This window comes from Tiliqua scincoides, chromosome 1, assembly GCF_035046505.1.
Source record: "Tiliqua scincoides isolate rTilSci1 chromosome 1, rTilSci1.hap2, whole genome shotgun sequence".
NCBI lineage: Eukaryota > Metazoa > Chordata > Lepidosauria > Squamata > Scincidae > Tiliqua > Tiliqua scincoides.
The window spans coordinates 309300516-309318701 of record NC_089821.1 but is presented as its reverse complement, the minus strand read 5'-3'; the positions used below and the strand labels follow the sequence as shown (position 1 = coordinate 309318701).

The 18186-nt window shown below is 43.0% G+C and overlaps 1 protein-coding gene across 1 annotated transcript in view; it reads left to right on the top strand.

The window, feature by feature from the left end:
• WDHD1 (WD repeat and HMG-box DNA binding protein 1) overlaps positions 1–18186 on the top strand; it is a 44570-nt gene that overhangs the window by 4478 nt on the left and 21906 nt on the right. The window contains exons 3-15 of the mRNA XM_066625394.1: positions 3462–3573; positions 6508–6659; positions 7480–7591; positions 9016–9066; positions 10097–10192; positions 11000–11092; positions 12070–12176; positions 13429–13570; positions 13758–13959; positions 14109–14287; positions 15053–15237; positions 15784–16025; positions 16201–16338. Of these exons, the coding sequence (XP_066481491.1) occupies positions 3462–3573; positions 6508–6659; positions 7480–7591; positions 9016–9066; positions 10097–10192; positions 11000–11092; positions 12070–12176; positions 13429–13570; positions 13758–13959; positions 14109–14287; positions 15053–15237; positions 15784–16025; positions 16201–16338 (1811 nt within the window). The remainder of the gene's footprint in view (positions 1–3461; positions 3574–6507; positions 6660–7479; positions 7592–9015; positions 9067–10096; positions 10193–10999; positions 11093–12069; positions 12177–13428; positions 13571–13757; positions 13960–14108; positions 14288–15052; positions 15238–15783; positions 16026–16200; positions 16339–18186) is intronic.

Here is an 18186-nt window from a genome sequence, read left to right as displayed (position 1 = left end):
ATTTGATGCGGCCCTTTGGCTGTAAAGTTTAGAGACACCTGCATTAGAGGAAAGGAGACACACACCATAATGGCCCTCAATTATATCATGATCTACCTGAAAGTTCAGCCTTCCCCCTCCAAACTAGGCACCAAACTAGGAGTGTGGAGGGACTGCCTGTATTGGAAAGAGAGGTCAGTTTCATGGCCCTGCTGTGTCAATTGCTCTGTCCCTTTTTTTGCTGATTGAAGTGCATACATCAGTGTTTCTCAAACTGTGGGTCGGGACCCACTAGGTGGGAAGCGAGCCAATTTCAGGTGGGTCCCCATTCATGTCAACATTTTATTTTTAATATATCAGAGTTGATGCTACCATGGCATGTGACTGCATTTGGGGAAATGTTACAGACCTGTACTTTTAAAAAGCTGCTTTGTATATTTTGATAGGAAAAGGGATTTACTCCTGGGTAAGTATGGGTAGGATCGTAACCTAGGATAGTTAAAAATTTTCCTGCTTGATGATGTCACTTCTGGTCACGACATCACTTCTGGTGGGTCCTGATAGATTCTCATTCTAAAAAGTGGGTTCCGGTGCTAAATGTGTGAGAACCCCTGGCATACATATTCCAAACAACAAAACACAAAAGAGGATCGTGCCTGTGAGCAATGTATAAGAACATAAGAACAGCCCCACTGGATCAGGCCATAGGCCCATCTAGTCCAGCTTCCTGTATTTCACAGCGGTCCACCAAATGCCCCTGGGAGCACACCACATAACAAGAGACCTGCAAGGCCTCCTGGGAATTGTAGTTTAAGAACATAAGAACAGCCCCACTGGATCAGGCCAAAGGCCCATCTAGTCCAGCTTCCTGTATCTCACAGCAGCCCACCAAATGCCCAGGGAGCACACCAGATAACAAGAGACCTCATCCTGGTGCCCTCCCTTGCATCTGGCATTCTGACATAGCCCATTTCTAAAATCAAGGGGTTGCACATACGCATCATGGCTTGTAATCCGTAATGAATTTTTCCTCCAGAAACTTGTCCAATCCCCTTTTAAAGGCGTTCAGGCCAGATGCCATCACCACATCCTGTGGCAAGGAGTTCAACAGACCAACCACACGCTGAGTAAAGAAATATTTTCTTTTGTCTGTTCTAACTCTCCCAACACTCAATTTAATGCAAAATAAATAGGACTGGTTCACAGTGAGTAGGGAGGAGCCATTCAACCATTCCCCCTCCCACTGCTGTTGGCCACAGAAGGAAACCTAAAAAATACAGCAGCATCAGGTTAACCACGCCGCACAGATAGTCCAGGGCAGTAAGAAATGAAGACCCAGAAGGACAGAAGACCTTGGGAGAAACAGAGAAACCCCAACAGAGGAAGGAAGAGAAAGAAGAGCCACATCAGTCTGTCTTTCACCAGTGAGATTCTCCCCAGAGGGTGAGAGGGAGAGGGGATGCCAGGTAGCATTCTGGATTTATAGCAACTGAGGCCAGGAACCAAGAGCAACCAGAAGTGCAGTAGGCAGATTCCAGAATGGGGCTCCAGATCTGGCATCAGTTCACACTGAAGAACAGATTAAACTGATAAGAACAGATTGCTATGCATGATCTTGGTTAATAGGCCAAGAAGGGATGCTGTGTGTTGGCAACCTTCAGTCTCGAAAGGCTATGGTATCACACTCTGAAAGGTGGTTCTGGAACAGCGTCTAGTGTGGCTGAAAAGGCCAATTCGGGAGTGACAATCCCTTCCACACTGGGAGCAAGTGCAGTCTGTCCCTGGTCTGTCTCCCTGGCTATGGGCCTTCCTTCTTTGCCTCAGACTGTTGGCCAAGTGTCTCTTCAAACTGGGAAAGGCCATGCTGCACAGCCTGCCTCCAAGCGGGCTGCTCAGAGGCCAGGGTTTCCCACCTGTTGAGGTCCACTCCTAAGGCCTTCAGATCCCTCTTGCAGATGTCCTTGTATCGCAGCTGTGGTCTACCTGTAGGACGCTTTTCTTGCACGAGTTCTCCAGAGTTCTCCATAGAGGAGATCCTTTGGGATCCGGCCATCATCCATTCTCACAACATGACCGAGTCAACGCAGGTGTCTCTGTTTCAGCAGTGCATACACGCTGGGGATTCCAGCTTGTTCCAGGACTGTGTTGTTTGGAACTTTGTCCTGCCAGGTGATGCCGAGAATGCATCGGAGGCAGCGCATATGGAAAGCGTTCAGTTTCCTCTCCTGTTGTTAGCGAAGAGTTCATGACTCGCTGCAGTACAGAAGTGTACTTAGGATGCAAGGCCAAGAAGGGATGCTATACTGGTGGAAAAACCCACAGCCCTACATAGTGGCTCCTCTTCCAGCTACCCAAGAGCAGCGCTCGCCCTCCATGGCCCACTGGCACAACTGGATCACACCAGTTCACCGCCAGGCGGAATCTATTCTGCAAATGTGCCTCTGCAGATATGGGGGCTAATGCTCTCCTCTGGGGAGAATTCATCCCCAAAGAATGAATTCCATCTAGAATTCATCTCCCCATGTCAATTTCCTGGCAGGTGTGGAATCTACATAACTTCACCCATTTCCCATCATGCTCTGATGACCCTTTAATGGCCAGCTGTGGAGCACTGTTCTTTTCCCACAGCTCATCCTTCCACCAGAAGGCAGTGTTGCCTTCCTATTTCACATGTGTAGCTCTGGTCATCCAGGTTGTTCAACAACAACAGTATTCAGACTGCATAATTCTAATTATTGGGGTTCAGTGCCAGCCCCAGAGACCTCCGGTATTCAAAACAAGGTTCCAAATTCTCCCACCCCCAGAATTCATCCTTTTCTTGCTCTCTTTTGAATATACATGGTAGCTTGTTAAAAGTACAGGTCTGTTAACATTTCCCCAAATGCAGTCACATACCATGGTAGCATCAAGTCTAATATAGTTAAAAAAAAACATTGAATTGAATGTTTTTTGAATGGGAACACACCTGAAATTGACTCGCGACCCCCTTGGGTTCTCAGTGTTTGAGAAACACTGCAGTATGCTTTAGAACAGGGGTCTCCAAACCCCAGCCTGGGGGGCCAGATGCGGCCTGCAGCGAGTCTCTCCAGCCTGCGACCAGCCTCTTGTCTCCTGAAAGCCCCTGGCCCACTTTGCCGAACATGACTAGAACTATGCTCTGGTTGCATCTGGAGGGTGTTCTAAGGACCAAAGAGCTTGAATAAATGAACCCATCCTTTCATTTATTCACACATCTAAGTTTCATATCTAATTAATTTATATAAATTTTATATTTAAATTTTTTTTCTGGCCCTCAAAACTGTGCCAGACATTTGATGCGGTCCTCTGGCCAAAAAGTTTGGAGACCCTTGCTTTAGTGAAATAAATACATTTACAAAGAGTCTTCTGGCACTGCCAACTTTAATGAAAACTCTATGAATACTTTTCTGTATTACTCTCAACCCTTCTGGCGTACTTTAATGATTTTTTTTTCTTTTTGACAGTTGCATTGTGACTTGTGGCAGTGATGGAGATGTCAGGATTTGGGAAAGCCTGGATGATGATGACCCCAAGTCAATTAACGTGGGAGAAAAGGCCTACTCCTTTGCTCTCAAGGTATTGTAGCTAAACTAGTTCTATGAACCGTGCAGTATGGATTCACCCTCCTTCTTCTCTAATACATTTGCAGTATTTGTTTGAAAAACAGACTCACTAAATATATCTGCCTAGCAGGTAGATGCATAATAGAAGTTTTTCCTTTGCATGGTTACATGCTGAAGTGGCTTAAAATTCAGCCACTTTGTAAATCTGAATGCCTTTGCTGCCCAGGCTGTTGCATCATCCTTGTAGATAGTTGCTTGCCTGCCTGCTTGCTTGTGTCAATAAGAATTGCTTTCAGGTGACAAGACATGAACACTTTTGTAATTAGTTGGTTCTTTTTTCTTTCAGGCCTTCTGAAGCACACATGTGCTTTGGTTTTAATTTATTCTATAATATTTGTATACTGCTGGTTCTCAGAGCAATTAATAATGTCAGAGTGGTATGGCTGTCACATTACAAGGCCAAAACACATTTTGCTTCCTCAAATGTTACACCAATTCATAGCAAACTGCCATAAAGATTGGGAAAAACTTTTCTGACCCTCAATTTTGTAGGCCTGTGAATGCTGGCTTCTGGCTCTGTTTCCTTGAAAGGGGGGTGGGAGCGGCAAAGGAGGGTTCAGATGCTCTTCAGAGTCTTCTCCTCAGTTCATTGGTTATTGCTGCTTCTCTTACCAGTACTGCTGCACTGTAGATGTGCGTGTATACCTGGTCCAGTAAAATGTTTGTGGCATATTTGCGAGACTGTATAAGCTGAACAGAGTAGATGTCTCTGGTCAGTTGAAACGATCTCACTTTTAATTTGTAGCATCTCGTCTTTCGTTTTACCATTATCAAATTGTGTAAATCTCTAAATGTGCTTATTTTCAATATATTTTTATGACCTTCCTCTTTAGAGTCAAATGCAAATAGGATAAACCAGTGTTTCTCAACCTTTGTCCACCAGTGTACCACTTCTCATGGTCTATCAGCTACATGTACCACAGGAGAGCAGCTCAGGTACAACTGGGGGTATGTGTACCACTGGTTGAGAAACACTGGCATAAATAAAATGTTACTATTTCAGATTCACATAAGAGGCATTACTGAACCAGTGCTTGCACTGTATTAAATGTTTTCAATTAATTAAAGCTGGGCTCCTCCTTCAAATAATATGATGCAAATGAATGGTTTTATTTGGTGCATCAGCTGTGGAGTTATTAACTCCACTGTAATAATTAATAGCAGCATTGTACCTGTGAACACTAGGCCACGTCTGCCCTCTTGTGAACATGTCAAGCTAAAGCAACTCTGGATGCTGTTGCTTTTAATAAGGAGACTGGGGTTTGGTTCCCCAGTGGGGAGAAGCAAGTTGCAAGTTACATCTTTTTCCCTTGCCAACTGGGCAAAGAGGCATCTATTAAAGTGTTGCCCTTAGCAGGGGGAACGCTTCTTCACCCCAACATGATGTCTGTTCCTCTTCTGTTCCTGGTGTATCTTTTGCATCTTATTTAGATTGTGAGCGCTTTGGGGACAAGGAACCATTTATTGATTGAGGATCCAAGCCAATGGGCACTGTGCCGGTGCTCTGCTGGCCTGGGCAGTCCCAAAAAGTGCCATAAGGCACTTTTGCACCAGCAGAACTGATGCACCACCAGCGCTGAGGCCAGTGTCAGTTGGCGCTGGACCTTAGAGCCCAAAGATCGCCACTGAGTGCTCCTGGCAGTAGGAATGGCAGGTTTGGGAGGAGGCTGAACTGGGAGGGGGAAAGACAGGGGAGGGGAGACATGGGCCAGGGAGGGGGTGGCAGGCTCTGCCATTGTATCCTGACGCCCCCCCTCCAGGCTGGGAAACCGGAAACAGGTCTCCTTGATTCTGCTCCCACTCAGTAGTGGGCTCAGATCCAAGGAAACCCATTGATGGGTCTTACGCAGGGTAAGGGAACATTTCTTCCTTTACTCTGAGGAGACCTGGCCCTGCTTCCCTGCCCCCTTAGAATACAGTGGTTGCCATTTTAGTGCTGCTATAGCCCTGGGCACTAGGGAAGCATAGGATTAGACAGTTGTTTAGCTATGAAACTGCTTTTTGAACTGCTTTTGGCTGAATAATAAATATTTGTAATAATATTAATATGCTTAATAGTATTCTGTGCTTGTAGATTTCCCTGGAAACTCTTAAATATCGTAAGCATGCATATAAATACACATTACTTCTTTTGAACTGTTGAGTACTCACTGCGATTGTTCCAGCACTTCTCAGTTTGACCCTTGGGCTCATGTTTTGCAGTTTCCCCCCTCCCCCAATATGGACATGTTGAGTCTAAATCTTGGGTGAAGATTCAAGGTTCAGTGGCAAATCTATTACTGTAATTCAATGTGGTGTTCATTAAGGCAATATTTTCACTTCCTTAATGGTTGTCACTAGTGTTCTTGCCAATATAACCCTGTCTGTTATCTTTTATGGAACAAGTGTTTTTGGAGACTGGGGAATTTCCAAACCTGTGTTTACCAAGGTAATTAGCATGTGTGGGGGGAATTTTCATAAGAGAAAGTTGAGTGGGAGAAGAGTGATCAGTCCTCCTTGTGCCTGTAGATTCTTCCTTGGAATCCCATTGGGGAAGATGTAGGCAAAAAACTGCTGGATGGGTGAATTTGCAGAGCAAATGAAAGGTTGAGCACCCCTCTTTTGCCTGCCTGTTCTTTTCAGTAAGGGTGGTCATTGTTGTCCTCCTTCTCTCTCCATGCATTCGTTTTATCAGAGAAACACATGAATAAATTCTGTGCATTTGTCTTCCTATTTCCTAATACTCCTGATTGTAACTTCTTCCTTTTGGGGCCAATGAATGATACTTTAAGGCTGAAATCCTATACTGTACACACTTTCCCAGGAGTAAGCCACATTGGGGCTTATGGGTAAATATGCATAAGATTGTGCAGTAAATCATTGAATCCATGTAATGCTTTATTTGTAGAATGGAAGATTGATCACTGCAGTATCCAACAATACGGTCCAGATGCACACATTTCCAGAGGGTGTTCCTGATGGAATCCTGACTCGCTTCACCATGAATGCAAACCATGTGGTTTTCAACTTCGATGGGAGCAAAGTAGCTGCTGGATCCAGGTAACTTGACCAGGAAGTTGTGATGCCTGCTTTTGTTATGAATGTTGAACCTTAGCAACTTCTTTTTGTGGTCTACCATCTGTGGCTAGAATTGGTGGAAGCAGGAATGGTTGAGCTGCAGGCATAAATCAGCCTTTTCTTTGCAAACTAGATGCAGTCTGTATTTTGGTCCTCCCTTGATTCCCAGCAGATTCTGCTGCACTGCTTACACCAAAATTTATTTTTGTATTATCTGGAAAGCAACTCTTCACTTGTGAACAGCAGTGTTGGTTTGTGATTCCTGCATATAGTACTCAGTATTATTATCTCAAAAGGTGGAAGTACCTTCTCTAAATGTCTAGTTTTGCTTGAAAGGCAAGCTACTGTGTCTTGTTTTATTGTACCCTCTATCGCCTTTCAGCTTTGCCATGATTTCTGCCCTGTTGCATTATCCAGCTAAGACATAATCCTTTATGTCTCTCATACATCTAAGATACCTGTTCTCCATATTTGAGTTGCATTTGCTATTTTGCTTGCAACTTTAATCCAAATTAGTACGTTGAGAGAAGCCCATCACAATCAAAGTGTATTTTAAAAGAGAGAATGTAAATCAATTTGTGAAGTGCAGGTTTGGAATATGAACTTGTATGCCCCTCTGAACTCCACAGTTTGAATTTTTATGTAAATATGTTTAAACAGCATCACGTTTGCAATGGTGCTATAAGATTAGTACTTAAAACCATCTTTAAAAAATGTTGAGGAAATGCTGCTTTTATTTATTTCAATAAACATGAGATCTTAAACACTGACTAATTTAGTTGGTTTTTATTGTTATCTCTAGTGACTTTATGGTGAAAGTTGTGGAGGTAGCTGACAGCAGCCAGCAAAAGACATTTCGAGGACATGATGCCCCCATTTTAAGTGTGTCTTTTGATCCAAAGGATATTTTTCTGGTAACACAACTTTTCTGAGCTATGTTTTCAACATGGTTGTTGCTGTCCACTGTGCATTCTAATACCCTGATTATGAACATTTATATTGCTATGTGTACCTATAACATCGCCTTAGGCCTCCTCTGTTTAAGATTCTAGTTTTGTACATTTTAGTATTTTTTGAATGCATTATAATTCACTGCGTGAAGGAAACACTTCAAGCACATCTGTGCCACAGATTCCTCCCTCTCTCTTCGCTCCATCACACCTTCTTCAGGAGGGTTTCCCCAGCCTTCTAGAGAAGATTTGGGTGTGCTCAGAGGTCTGCAGCAGGGAGGAAGGGGTGGGAAAGATCCCTTGCACAAATACTGGTTGAGTTTCATTATTCACTTTAAAGCAAATCCATTTAAAAAACAATATCCCTTTGCTAGGCGATTTAAAAACAGCCTTGCTGACCTTTCTGATGCAAGACAGAATCATTAGGCACAGTCCATCAATTGGTCTCTCTCCAGGCGCTTAGAAAGGCTTTATTCTGAGCCAGCGACCCCTCCCTTCACCAATGCAAAGTGATTATCTTTCTTTCACATGCTCAGAGGGAAGGGAGGGGGTCGTTTGCCTTGGAGTGAAACTGTTCTAAATGCCTGGAGAGAGAATGGTTGATGGAGAGAGAATGGTTGAGAGAGAGATTGTCAGCTGCCCTCTTTCGCATTATTGAGGCTATTGTTAAATTACTTTTTTCCTTTAGTGTAAAAGGCCCTTCTCAAAGCATTGAGATAAAACTGGGTGAAAAATCAGTGGATAATTAGGTTATACTTGTATCATTCTGCTCATGCAAGTCCACATTCAAGCCTACATTTTTCCATGGTTCAAAGTACAGTGTACTGTTATTGGGAAAATGTAATTCTGCCCCTTGTATTAACACAATGAGGATAGCTGTTGTAGTAACATGAGGTCCACCGTGGCCGGTGGTTGTGACAGCACTGAGAGGAGCCCCACGAGTCCCTGTATCAGGGACTCTTGTATTACTGTCCCTGTATCAGGGAATCCCTTTTGTATTACTGGCTACTACAGAAAGAGGTTTTTGCAATGTCTTTCTATTTTAAAAAAATCTTTTGAGGTTGTGCACTCCTCTTCCTCATCAGCACTTCCACACTCCTTCCACAGTTTAGAAGAAAGAGAGCCCCCACATCTGATATGCAGGGACTAGATGTGACTGGCACTTGGAAAGACCTGTTATACCTCCAGAAAGAACAGTGTCTGAAATGGTGCATTTATTTGTCCATAGTTTAAAGGTGCTCAAGTATTTTTGAATTTCTCTTGGCTTTAGGCAAAATGAATAGTCAAAGCAAAGCATGTGAATCCACCCTGTGTTGTTTCTCCAGGCAAAAGCCTGACATGAATTATGATTAATGACCACCTGTTTTATATTACGTATCCTTTTGCAGGCATCGGCAAGCTGTGATGGGACTGTCAGAGTATGGAAAGTCTCAGAGCAGGTAAAGTGCTATTTTTTTGGATTTAGATCTAGAATGTGACTGTGAGACACTTAGACACTTGTTGCAAGTTCTCCTGCCTCTGCTGTAACCTCTCTGCATTGCCCATACTCAAATGTTAACGTTTTTGTATTCTTAGAAATATCCGCCAGTCCCAGCCCCCCACTCTCTGCATTTTAGTTCAGGAGGGATTGTGTTACTGAGTAAGGGGCTGTTTGCTTTATGGCGAAGATGTGACAGGCCACTTCAGTTCAGTTGAGGAAGGCATGTTCACAAGACCACATCTATCAGATTCTTCAAATTAAACCAAGCCCCATTTGAAGTTGCCTGTACTTCAGACCAGCCAGCTCAGCCTGTGCTGACTGGCAGCATCTCTCTAATATGGCAGGCAGAGGTCTCCCCAGCCCTACCCAGAGATGCTAAGGATTGAACCTGGGATCCTTGCTCTAAAAGCATGTTCTCCACTACTGAGCTACAGCCCTTCCCCAAAATACTAGGAAGACAGGAATGAGCTGAATGAATTAATGGTCTGACGTGGTGAAAGGGGTCTTTGTATTATCTTAAAATTGGTAGTAGCAGGCAAACTGTCTTTCACGAAAGCTTGCCTTCCATTTTCACTGATCTCCTCATTGAAAGAACTCCGAATAAGCTTCCAAGAAATGGTGAGGTTCCCCAGGGCTGTTAGAAAACTGTTGGAGAAGTCGTCATTAAGGGCACTGTCATCATTCTCTGTGGAACCTGGACTTTCCCATTCAAAAATTGGTTATACACAGAACAGGACTCTGCAGTGGGTTAAACTGAGATATTGAGTTGCCAGTGACCACTCAGGGAACCTCGTGGCTGAAGGAGATTTGGACTGGATCTCCTGCATTCAGACCCAGCAATATATCCACCACAGTTACCCCAATTTGGTGTCATCCCTGGGGATTTTTACATCACCCAAGTCTTGTATCTTGTAAAACATTCTTTTCATACTTCAAAAACGTTTGTATCAAGCTGCTAGATACCTGCTAACAGCATGTTTTGCTTTCAGACTTGTGAGATAAGCTGGTCACTGCTACAGAAGTGCAATGATATGGTAAATGCAAAATCAGTATGTCGACTTGCCTGGCAACCAGGAAAGGGAAAGGTATGTGTCAAACTGTCTTGCTGTCTGTGTTCTAATCATCTTCCTTGGCACACATAGAAACACAATTCTGAAAAAGCATCTGTGAAAGGGTTAGGTAGCCCTTCTCTCTACCTTAGTCTCTATCATGAGAGAGATTCTCTATCTCTTAGGGGGAATATTGCTCCGGACTGTCTGAGATCCAGCTTGAGGAAGACAATCTTGCAAGTCACTGGGATTTGGCACCTGAGTGTTCCTTTGAAACCAGAGTTCAGACTTCTGAAAGGGAAACTAGAGCCTGCAACACTTAACAGGCTTCAAGTTACCCGAAATTTTCCCTGAAAACTCCTGACCAAGAAAAATGTTGAGATGATGCCCAGTGATGTTGAGAGCCAGACTGCAAGTCAGAGTTAGTTTCTTGCAGGGCTTGGACATTCAGTGGTGCTCCACTTACATAGGTGCCTGTTTGTGCTCACTCAGACCTTAGTCAAAGCCACTTTTGTTGCTCCTGGGAGTTTGCACTGGGAACTGTCCCAGAACATGCTCTGTTTGATTCAGATTGATCCAGCCTTAGTTGCTTGAGATCTTGATAGCTACTACCTGCTGCAGGATGTATGCTACAAGTGTCCTTTGTTCAGCTTTGCTGGAACAGAACCAATATAATGCATTTTATGTTTCACATTCACTTCCCTGACTATATTGTGAGTTCTTATCTGAATAAAATAAAAGAAGCTTCAGTGCTTCTTTTTCAGCTAAAACAGAATTCATTGTAAAATTCACATACATTAAATATATATGTATACTATATTTCTTTTTTCCCCTTCCATATAGTTGCTAGCCATTCCAGTAGAGAGAGTAATTAAATTATACAGAAGGGAAAGCTGGGAACATCAGTTTGATCTGTTGAATAATTTCATCGCACAGGTGAGTGGCCTTCAAATGGTAGCTCTTTAGCCTATCACAGGCTATGTATGTTTTTAGGAGAGGACCGTTACGATGTGCCTTGAAGATTATCATTGCTTGTTTAGCTGATGTTTCCTGTTCATGTGTAGAGCGTGTTACTGTACTGCTAACGCAATGTAACCAATATATGAACAACCACAGTCAGATCTGACATTTCTAGAAAAGGAAACAATTGATGCACCAGCCTAAGCTGGGCAAAACCACCCTGGGCTACGGTTGATAACTAGTATCCAAGTACAAAACTGGGCATAGAAGCAAAATTCCCACACTGCAAACCTGCTTTCTTCCTGAACTGGTTGACAATCCATGACCCGGCATGCTGATCTAATAGCACCTCTGCCTTGTCTGGATTTAAATTTCAACATCCTTTGTGCTCATCCAGTCCACCACCTATTCCAGTCAGCAACTCAGCACCTCTACAGCCTCCCTAGTGTTGGATGGCAGTAGCTGTAGAGCTGGATGTCATCCATATACTGGTGATACACAACCCTAAACCCCCAATGATCTCCACCTGTGGTTTCATGTATACGTTAAACAACATAATGGACAAAAGTTAACCCTGTGGAATGCCACAGGTCAATGGTAGGAGTAGTTCACCAGTGCAGTCTTCTGGAATCTGCCCTCTAGGAAGGATGAGCCACTGCAGAAAAGTACCTGCAAGCCCCATTCCAGGCAGGCATTCTAGAAGACTATCATTGGGTTCAAATACTGCTGAGAGTTGCAGCAGAACCAGCAGAGGTATTCTCCTATCTAGTTCGTGTCCAGCAATTCCTGACATCTACCCTGTCATGCAGATCCCCCAGAAATTCCAGGTGCAAAAAACTTGCCATTTCCACAAAGGGTTTAACATCAGAGTAGCAAGCCTGATGCCAAAAATGAAAGACATTGTTCAAAGTGTTCTACAGCTAATTGCATCTTCTTTCTCCTTGCCCCACTAGCCCCTCAATGTTGTAGCCTGGTCTCCGTGTGGACAGTATGTGGCAGCAGGAAGTGTTGGTGGCTACATAGTGATTTGGAATGTGGACACCAAGAAGTGCATGGAGAGGTGCCTGTTGTTTTCATAGTGACTTCACTAAAGATAGCTTCCAAAAAGTAGAATAATTGTCCTGTTGGGAAAAAATGCTTTATCTAGAAAATGAACATTTGGGTCTCTTAACAGCTTTGGTGAATAACTGCTCTAGAGCAGAGGTGAAGCAGTTTAGGACAGAAGAGCCTCCTGTCCTTTGTTGTTGAAAGATAAGAGTATAGTCCATCTCTGTCATCACAACATCTGAAACTGTCTCTGTCTCTTTACATTGTTGTAATGATGGGATATGAAGAGAGTGGACTTAAGTGAGAGCTGACCAGAACCTTCACTGAGCTTAGTGAACCTTTGACTTCTTGCCTTGCACGTAGTGTACTAGTGTGGTATTGCAGGTCATTTTGGAACCCTGCATGATATAGTCTGAAATCCCCACTTGGCCACAAAGCTCTCTCTCTTTGGACCAGTTATTTTTTCCCTGTACCAGTCACGCTGTTTCTTTTGAGCACAAAATAATATAATTCTAATAGTGCTAAGGTTCTTGGTGCAAATATGGTTAATAATTAAGGTAATAATATAGACCAGTATTTCTCAAACTGTGAGTCGGGGCAATAGTCCATAGTCTATGGACAATTCCCTAGTCTCGAGCCAATTCCAGGTGGGTCCCCATTTATTTTTATATATTTTTTTTAATATTAGACTTGATGCTACCATGGTATGTGACTACATTTGGGGAAATGATATAGACCTGTGCTTTTAACAAGCTACTATGTATATTCTTTTAACAATGATACTGGAGTGTTTTAACAGTGATAGCCTGGGTAAGTGTGGGTAGGATTGCTAAAAATTTTCCTGCTTGATGATGTCGCTTCCGGTCATGGCATCACTTCTGGTGGGTCCTGACAGATTCTCATTCTAAAAAGTGGGTCCCGGTGCTAAATGTGTGAGAACCACTGATATAGAACATTTGGAGGAGAACAGACTTGGATGTCAGTTTCCAACTGACACTCTGCTCAGCACACAACTGAGAATTTAGGAAGTGTGTCACAGAAAGTTTGTAAAGACTTGAGACATCACAGTATATTTCAGCTGTGCAGATTGCCTATACTCACAGCTCTTGTGGGTTCCTGTGGACATTGAATATGTAGACTCTGGGTGCTTAAACAGTGCTTTATAATCCTTAGTAAAACTGAAATGAGGGATAATGCATAAACTGTATGCATTATGAAATTAGTTTTCATGAGATAACTTTTATTTATGTTTGCTGCCTTGTTAGGGTGAAGCATGAAAAAGGTTACACTATCTGTGGACTAGCGTGGCACCCAAAAGGCAATCAGATCGCTTACACGGACATGGAAGGCAATCTGGGACTCCTTGAGAATATCTGTGATGTAGCGGGAAAGAAATCGGACCACAAGGTAATACAGATTTGAATCTTTCTTAGCTTCTTCTGTATTCTTTTCAGACATAGGTAATATTATTTATTCAGTCATACAGAATTTGTTGTTTTGCACATTTGAGGACAAAACTCCCTGCTTTCTTGACATTAGCTAAGTTGATGTATGCATATGAGTTAAACAGTTAACAGTTAAACCTTGGCTTCAGGCATCTGCTGCTGCTGTCAAAGACTATGATGATCTTTTCGATGAGGATAATGACGAGGACTTTCTGAATAGAGACTTCATTGAACCACAGTCTTCCCCAAAGGCAGTAACAAATGATGAAGATGAGGAAGATGACCATATGGTGGCTTCAGGACGTCCCAGAAACCGAGGCGCGATACTAGAGGATGACGAGAACTCTCTAGGTTAGGATTTCCTAAGTGGGATGTTGGGGAAGGTGTAGCATTGGGCATGCAATAGGCATAGAATCTTGTAGTGGTACACATAGTTTGGCTATCTGAGGTGACTGCCAAAGACCTGTAATTTTTTGAGACTATGAATTTCTTTTTCATAGATATTGGGCTGTTGAAAGCAAATTCTGCTTTTGATAAGGAGGATGATCAGGAAAGCCTTGTTCCAGTCCAGCCAGTATCATCCACCCAGAGACCTTTCTATGAAGGGCCAATGCCAACTCCTCGGCAAAAGCCATTCCAGTCTGGTTCCACCCCGGTACATCTCATTCACCGCTTCATGGTAAGCTCCCCGTTTTCACTGTTTGACTGAATCTTTTGATTTCTTTTTTTTTCTCTAAAAGCAAGGGCATAAAGTTTCCAAATAGTCTTGAATTAGAATAAAACATAGAATGCGATAATCATAAAAAAGTACAATTAAAAATTATTAAACAATATTCAACCCCCAGAGCAACTAAGAAAGAAGGGAATGCCAGGCAGAAAGGAAAATCTTCAGCACTTTTCCTCTGCAGCAGTGATTTTCAGTGTTTTTCTTTTCACAACACACTGTCTTCTCTATGAACTTTGCCTCTTGTGATGTCGCTACCTGCTTCTGGGAGATTTTTCTGGGTTCTGCGCCTCTTTTTCTAGGGCAACGGTCTGCAGTAATGAATTGTCTGTTTCCCTTTGCTGGCTCTGCGGAATAATTTGTTACTACAGACAGTTGCCCTAGAAACAGAACCAGATAACTCAGAAGAGTTTTTCAGTGATAATACTGCTGTGCTTCAAACTCCCACATCACACCTCTGGACCTTTCATGGCACACCAGTGTGCTGCGTCACTCTGGTTGAAAATTGCTGCTCTACAGGGTAGATCATCTCAAAACTCTGCAATATAGATGTATATTAGAATTCAATATCCACACTTTTTATGCAGTACAGATGGAGACTTAGCACTGGCCTCTGCTGAAGCAATAGCAGCCTATATAGAATTGCTGCGAGAGGATAGCACGTATTTAAAGTCTGTCTATGGCTTTGTGTGAAGTGGTGGTGCTCTTTCTCTCTTGCAGGCATGGAACTCGATTGGTATCATTCGCTGCTACGGTGATGAGCAAGAAAATGCTATTGATGTGGAATTCCATGATACTGCCATACATCATGCAATGCACTTGCCAAATTCTTTGAACCACACAATGGCAGACCTTTCCAGTGAAGCGGTTTTACTAGCCTGTGAACGCACAGAAGAACTAGCCAGGTGAAACTCTTTAACACTTCTTTGTGGAGCACAACTTGTAAAAACTGGCTTTGGTATGTCATGGCTCTTACCCTTTTGTCCAGCAGTGGGAAACCCATCAGGTTTGATTCCCCCCCCCCCAAGTCCAGAACTGGAGCAACTGGCAAAGTTAGTGTGGCTTAGGATGAAAGTAACGCCTCTTAGATCTGTAGCTTGTATTCGCCTTGTGGCTTTTGCAAAAATGCCAATAAGTGCAAAAAGACTTACTGAAAATTGTGTTATTAGATGTCCGCTTTCAAACATCTGTGATTTTGTTCTGAGGAAAAGTGCTCAAAATTAAATCAATAACAGGACAAACCAGTATAATTCAATCTCAAGCAAAGCTGCTGTCATATAGCGTTCAACATTTGTGCAGCTCTAACTAGTCATAAAAGATTCTCTGAGTTTGGCTGTGTTGAACAGGGGCAAACAAAAAATAAGGGCAGTCAGAGGAGCTCTGATCCATGCATACCCAAAGTCATGTTGTTTTATGTGCCACCATTTCCCCCCACCTCCCTCCATTTTTAGCAAGCTGCACTGCATCCATTTTAACTCCTGGGATTCCAACAAGGAATGGACAGTCGACATGCTACCGGATGAAGAGGTTGAAGCTCTTTGTTTAGGCCAAAGCTGGGCTGCTTGTGCCACCAGCACCCGTCTGCTCCGTGTGTTCACTGTTGGAGGAGTTCAGAAAGAGATCTTCAGCCTCCCTGGACCAGTGGTGTCAATGGCAGGACATGGAGAGCAGCTATTGGTGGTCTTTCACAAAGGTGTGTTCCCTGGTCTCTTCAAAAAGAGAAGAGAAAAAAACCCTGTTGTTTAAATATGTATTATGAATAACTGCTATCTTTCCTCATCTGCCTTTTTCTATTCTGCTATATTTGTTGAAAAATAAAAGGCCAGAAGTAACAGTTTCCCCTCTCTGTTTTGTTTGTTTCTTGTTAGGCACTGGCTTTGAAGGGGATCAGTGTCTTGGGGTGCAGCTGATAGAGCTTGGAAGAAAGAAGAGACAGATTCTGCATGGAGACCCACTTCCACTTTCTAGGAAATCCTACCTAACATGGGTAGGATTTTCAGCAGAAGGTAAGATAGTTTGTGATTGTCTTAATTCAGAAGTATCCATGTTAATTTGATTTCCAGTGAAACATAGGGCCCAGATAATGATCCTCATCTGATGGTGGAGGAAACAGTGACTGTTAAGGAAGAAAACTGAGCATTGCTGATGAATGCCCCAGTCTGGGAAGGGATCTGGATGTGCAAAGATTCATTGGGCTGCTGAAGACCTTTGTGGTCAGCATAGCTTGCTTAGCGCAGCATTTTGAGTATTGCTGTTAGGATTTGTACATTTTAGGGTACTAGTCCAAAGTTACTTTTATACAAATACAAACTCATCCATTGTCAAGAGGAACTTTCCCCATTATCAGCAGGGAAAACCCTGCACAGACTTGGGGATAGGATCTTTGGTCTCTGCTGCTTCCTGCTGCTAAACAGTTTAATTCTGTGATGCTTAAAAAAAAAAAAAAGCTTTGTGTTTGCTTACAACTCATGTTGTAAGAATTTGTATACAACTTACAACTGTTATAGTAGTAATCATAATCATGAGGCAGTTCTTGAAGCTGAGACTTGGGACTAAAGACTTGTCCAAGGCCAATGTGTGCTCCCTGGGGCATTTGGTGGGCTGCTGTGAGATACAGGAAGCTGGACTAGATGGGCCTATGGCCTGATCCAGTGGGGCTGTTCTTAAGTTTTCATTTAAATTGGGGGGGCATTGATGTTAAATTTGTCATGCAGATGTTGTGCGAGTGCCAGAGAAGTCTTCCTGGATTTAAGCCTACCAACTGATAGATGAGGAAGTTCAGGCATGTACTGGTAAAAAGTGGGTTGCTGGTGATTTTTCTATACCCTTTCACTAAAGCCTCTTGTCTCCGTAGAGCTGGTGGTACTATGTGGTGAGCTGGTGGTGCTCAAGACGGAGAGCCAACAGATAGGAGTAGGTCTTATACAGGTCTTGTTATTTAGATAGACCTTCAGGGTTACATTAGCTAATTTATTGTTAAGGTGGAAGCATGTAGTCACTGTTTTGCTGATACTGGGTATTAACCTCCAGTCAGGAAAATATTTTCCCAGGATCTTAAGGTCTTCTGAGAGGAGGCCATCCAGCACCTCCATGTTTTTTCCCTGCACTGCTAGAGCCAAGTTATCAGCATATCCAAATTTACGTCCCCTTGTTACTGGCAAGTCTGAGATGTACAGGTTAAATAGAGTGGGTGCCATTACAGAGCCTTGTGGGAGGCCGTTGTTTAGCCTTCTTACCTTATTTGCATTGTCCCCCATTATGATCTGGAAAGATCTGTCACTTAGCATATTGTTGACTAATCGATACAGTTTTTTACAGGGGATGATGTGACACAATTTGTATAGCAGGTCCTCCCTCCACACTGTGTCATATGCCGCAAGTTAGGTCAATAAATAGAACTGTAGTTTTTAAACCTTGTTGAAAGTCAGCCTCAATATAGCTTGTCAAGCTCAAAACATGATCAACACAGCTACAATTTTGTTGAAAAACCGCTTGTTCTACAGGCAGATGTTCATCTATTATAGATGTTGCTATAGATGTTCCTCTATTATATTAATCATATTATAAGTCTAAGTTATGTAGACTATGTAGAAGGTCATCAGCAGTCTCTGGGTCACCGCTATGTAGGAAGGTCTGATAAAGTTCTTCTGTCTCTTCATTCCATCCTGGAATGTATTCTTGTCTGAATCCTTGGGGGATGTTTCTTTTTGCTGTGGCAATTCTTGTCCTCGCGAATCTTTGATAATGTTGACTTGTAGGTGGAATCCATTGTACGGTCCTGTCAAGATGCTTGGCAAATTTAAGCCAATTGGCTTTGTGGAAGTTCCATCTGGGTCTGGGAGTAGAGCGAATTA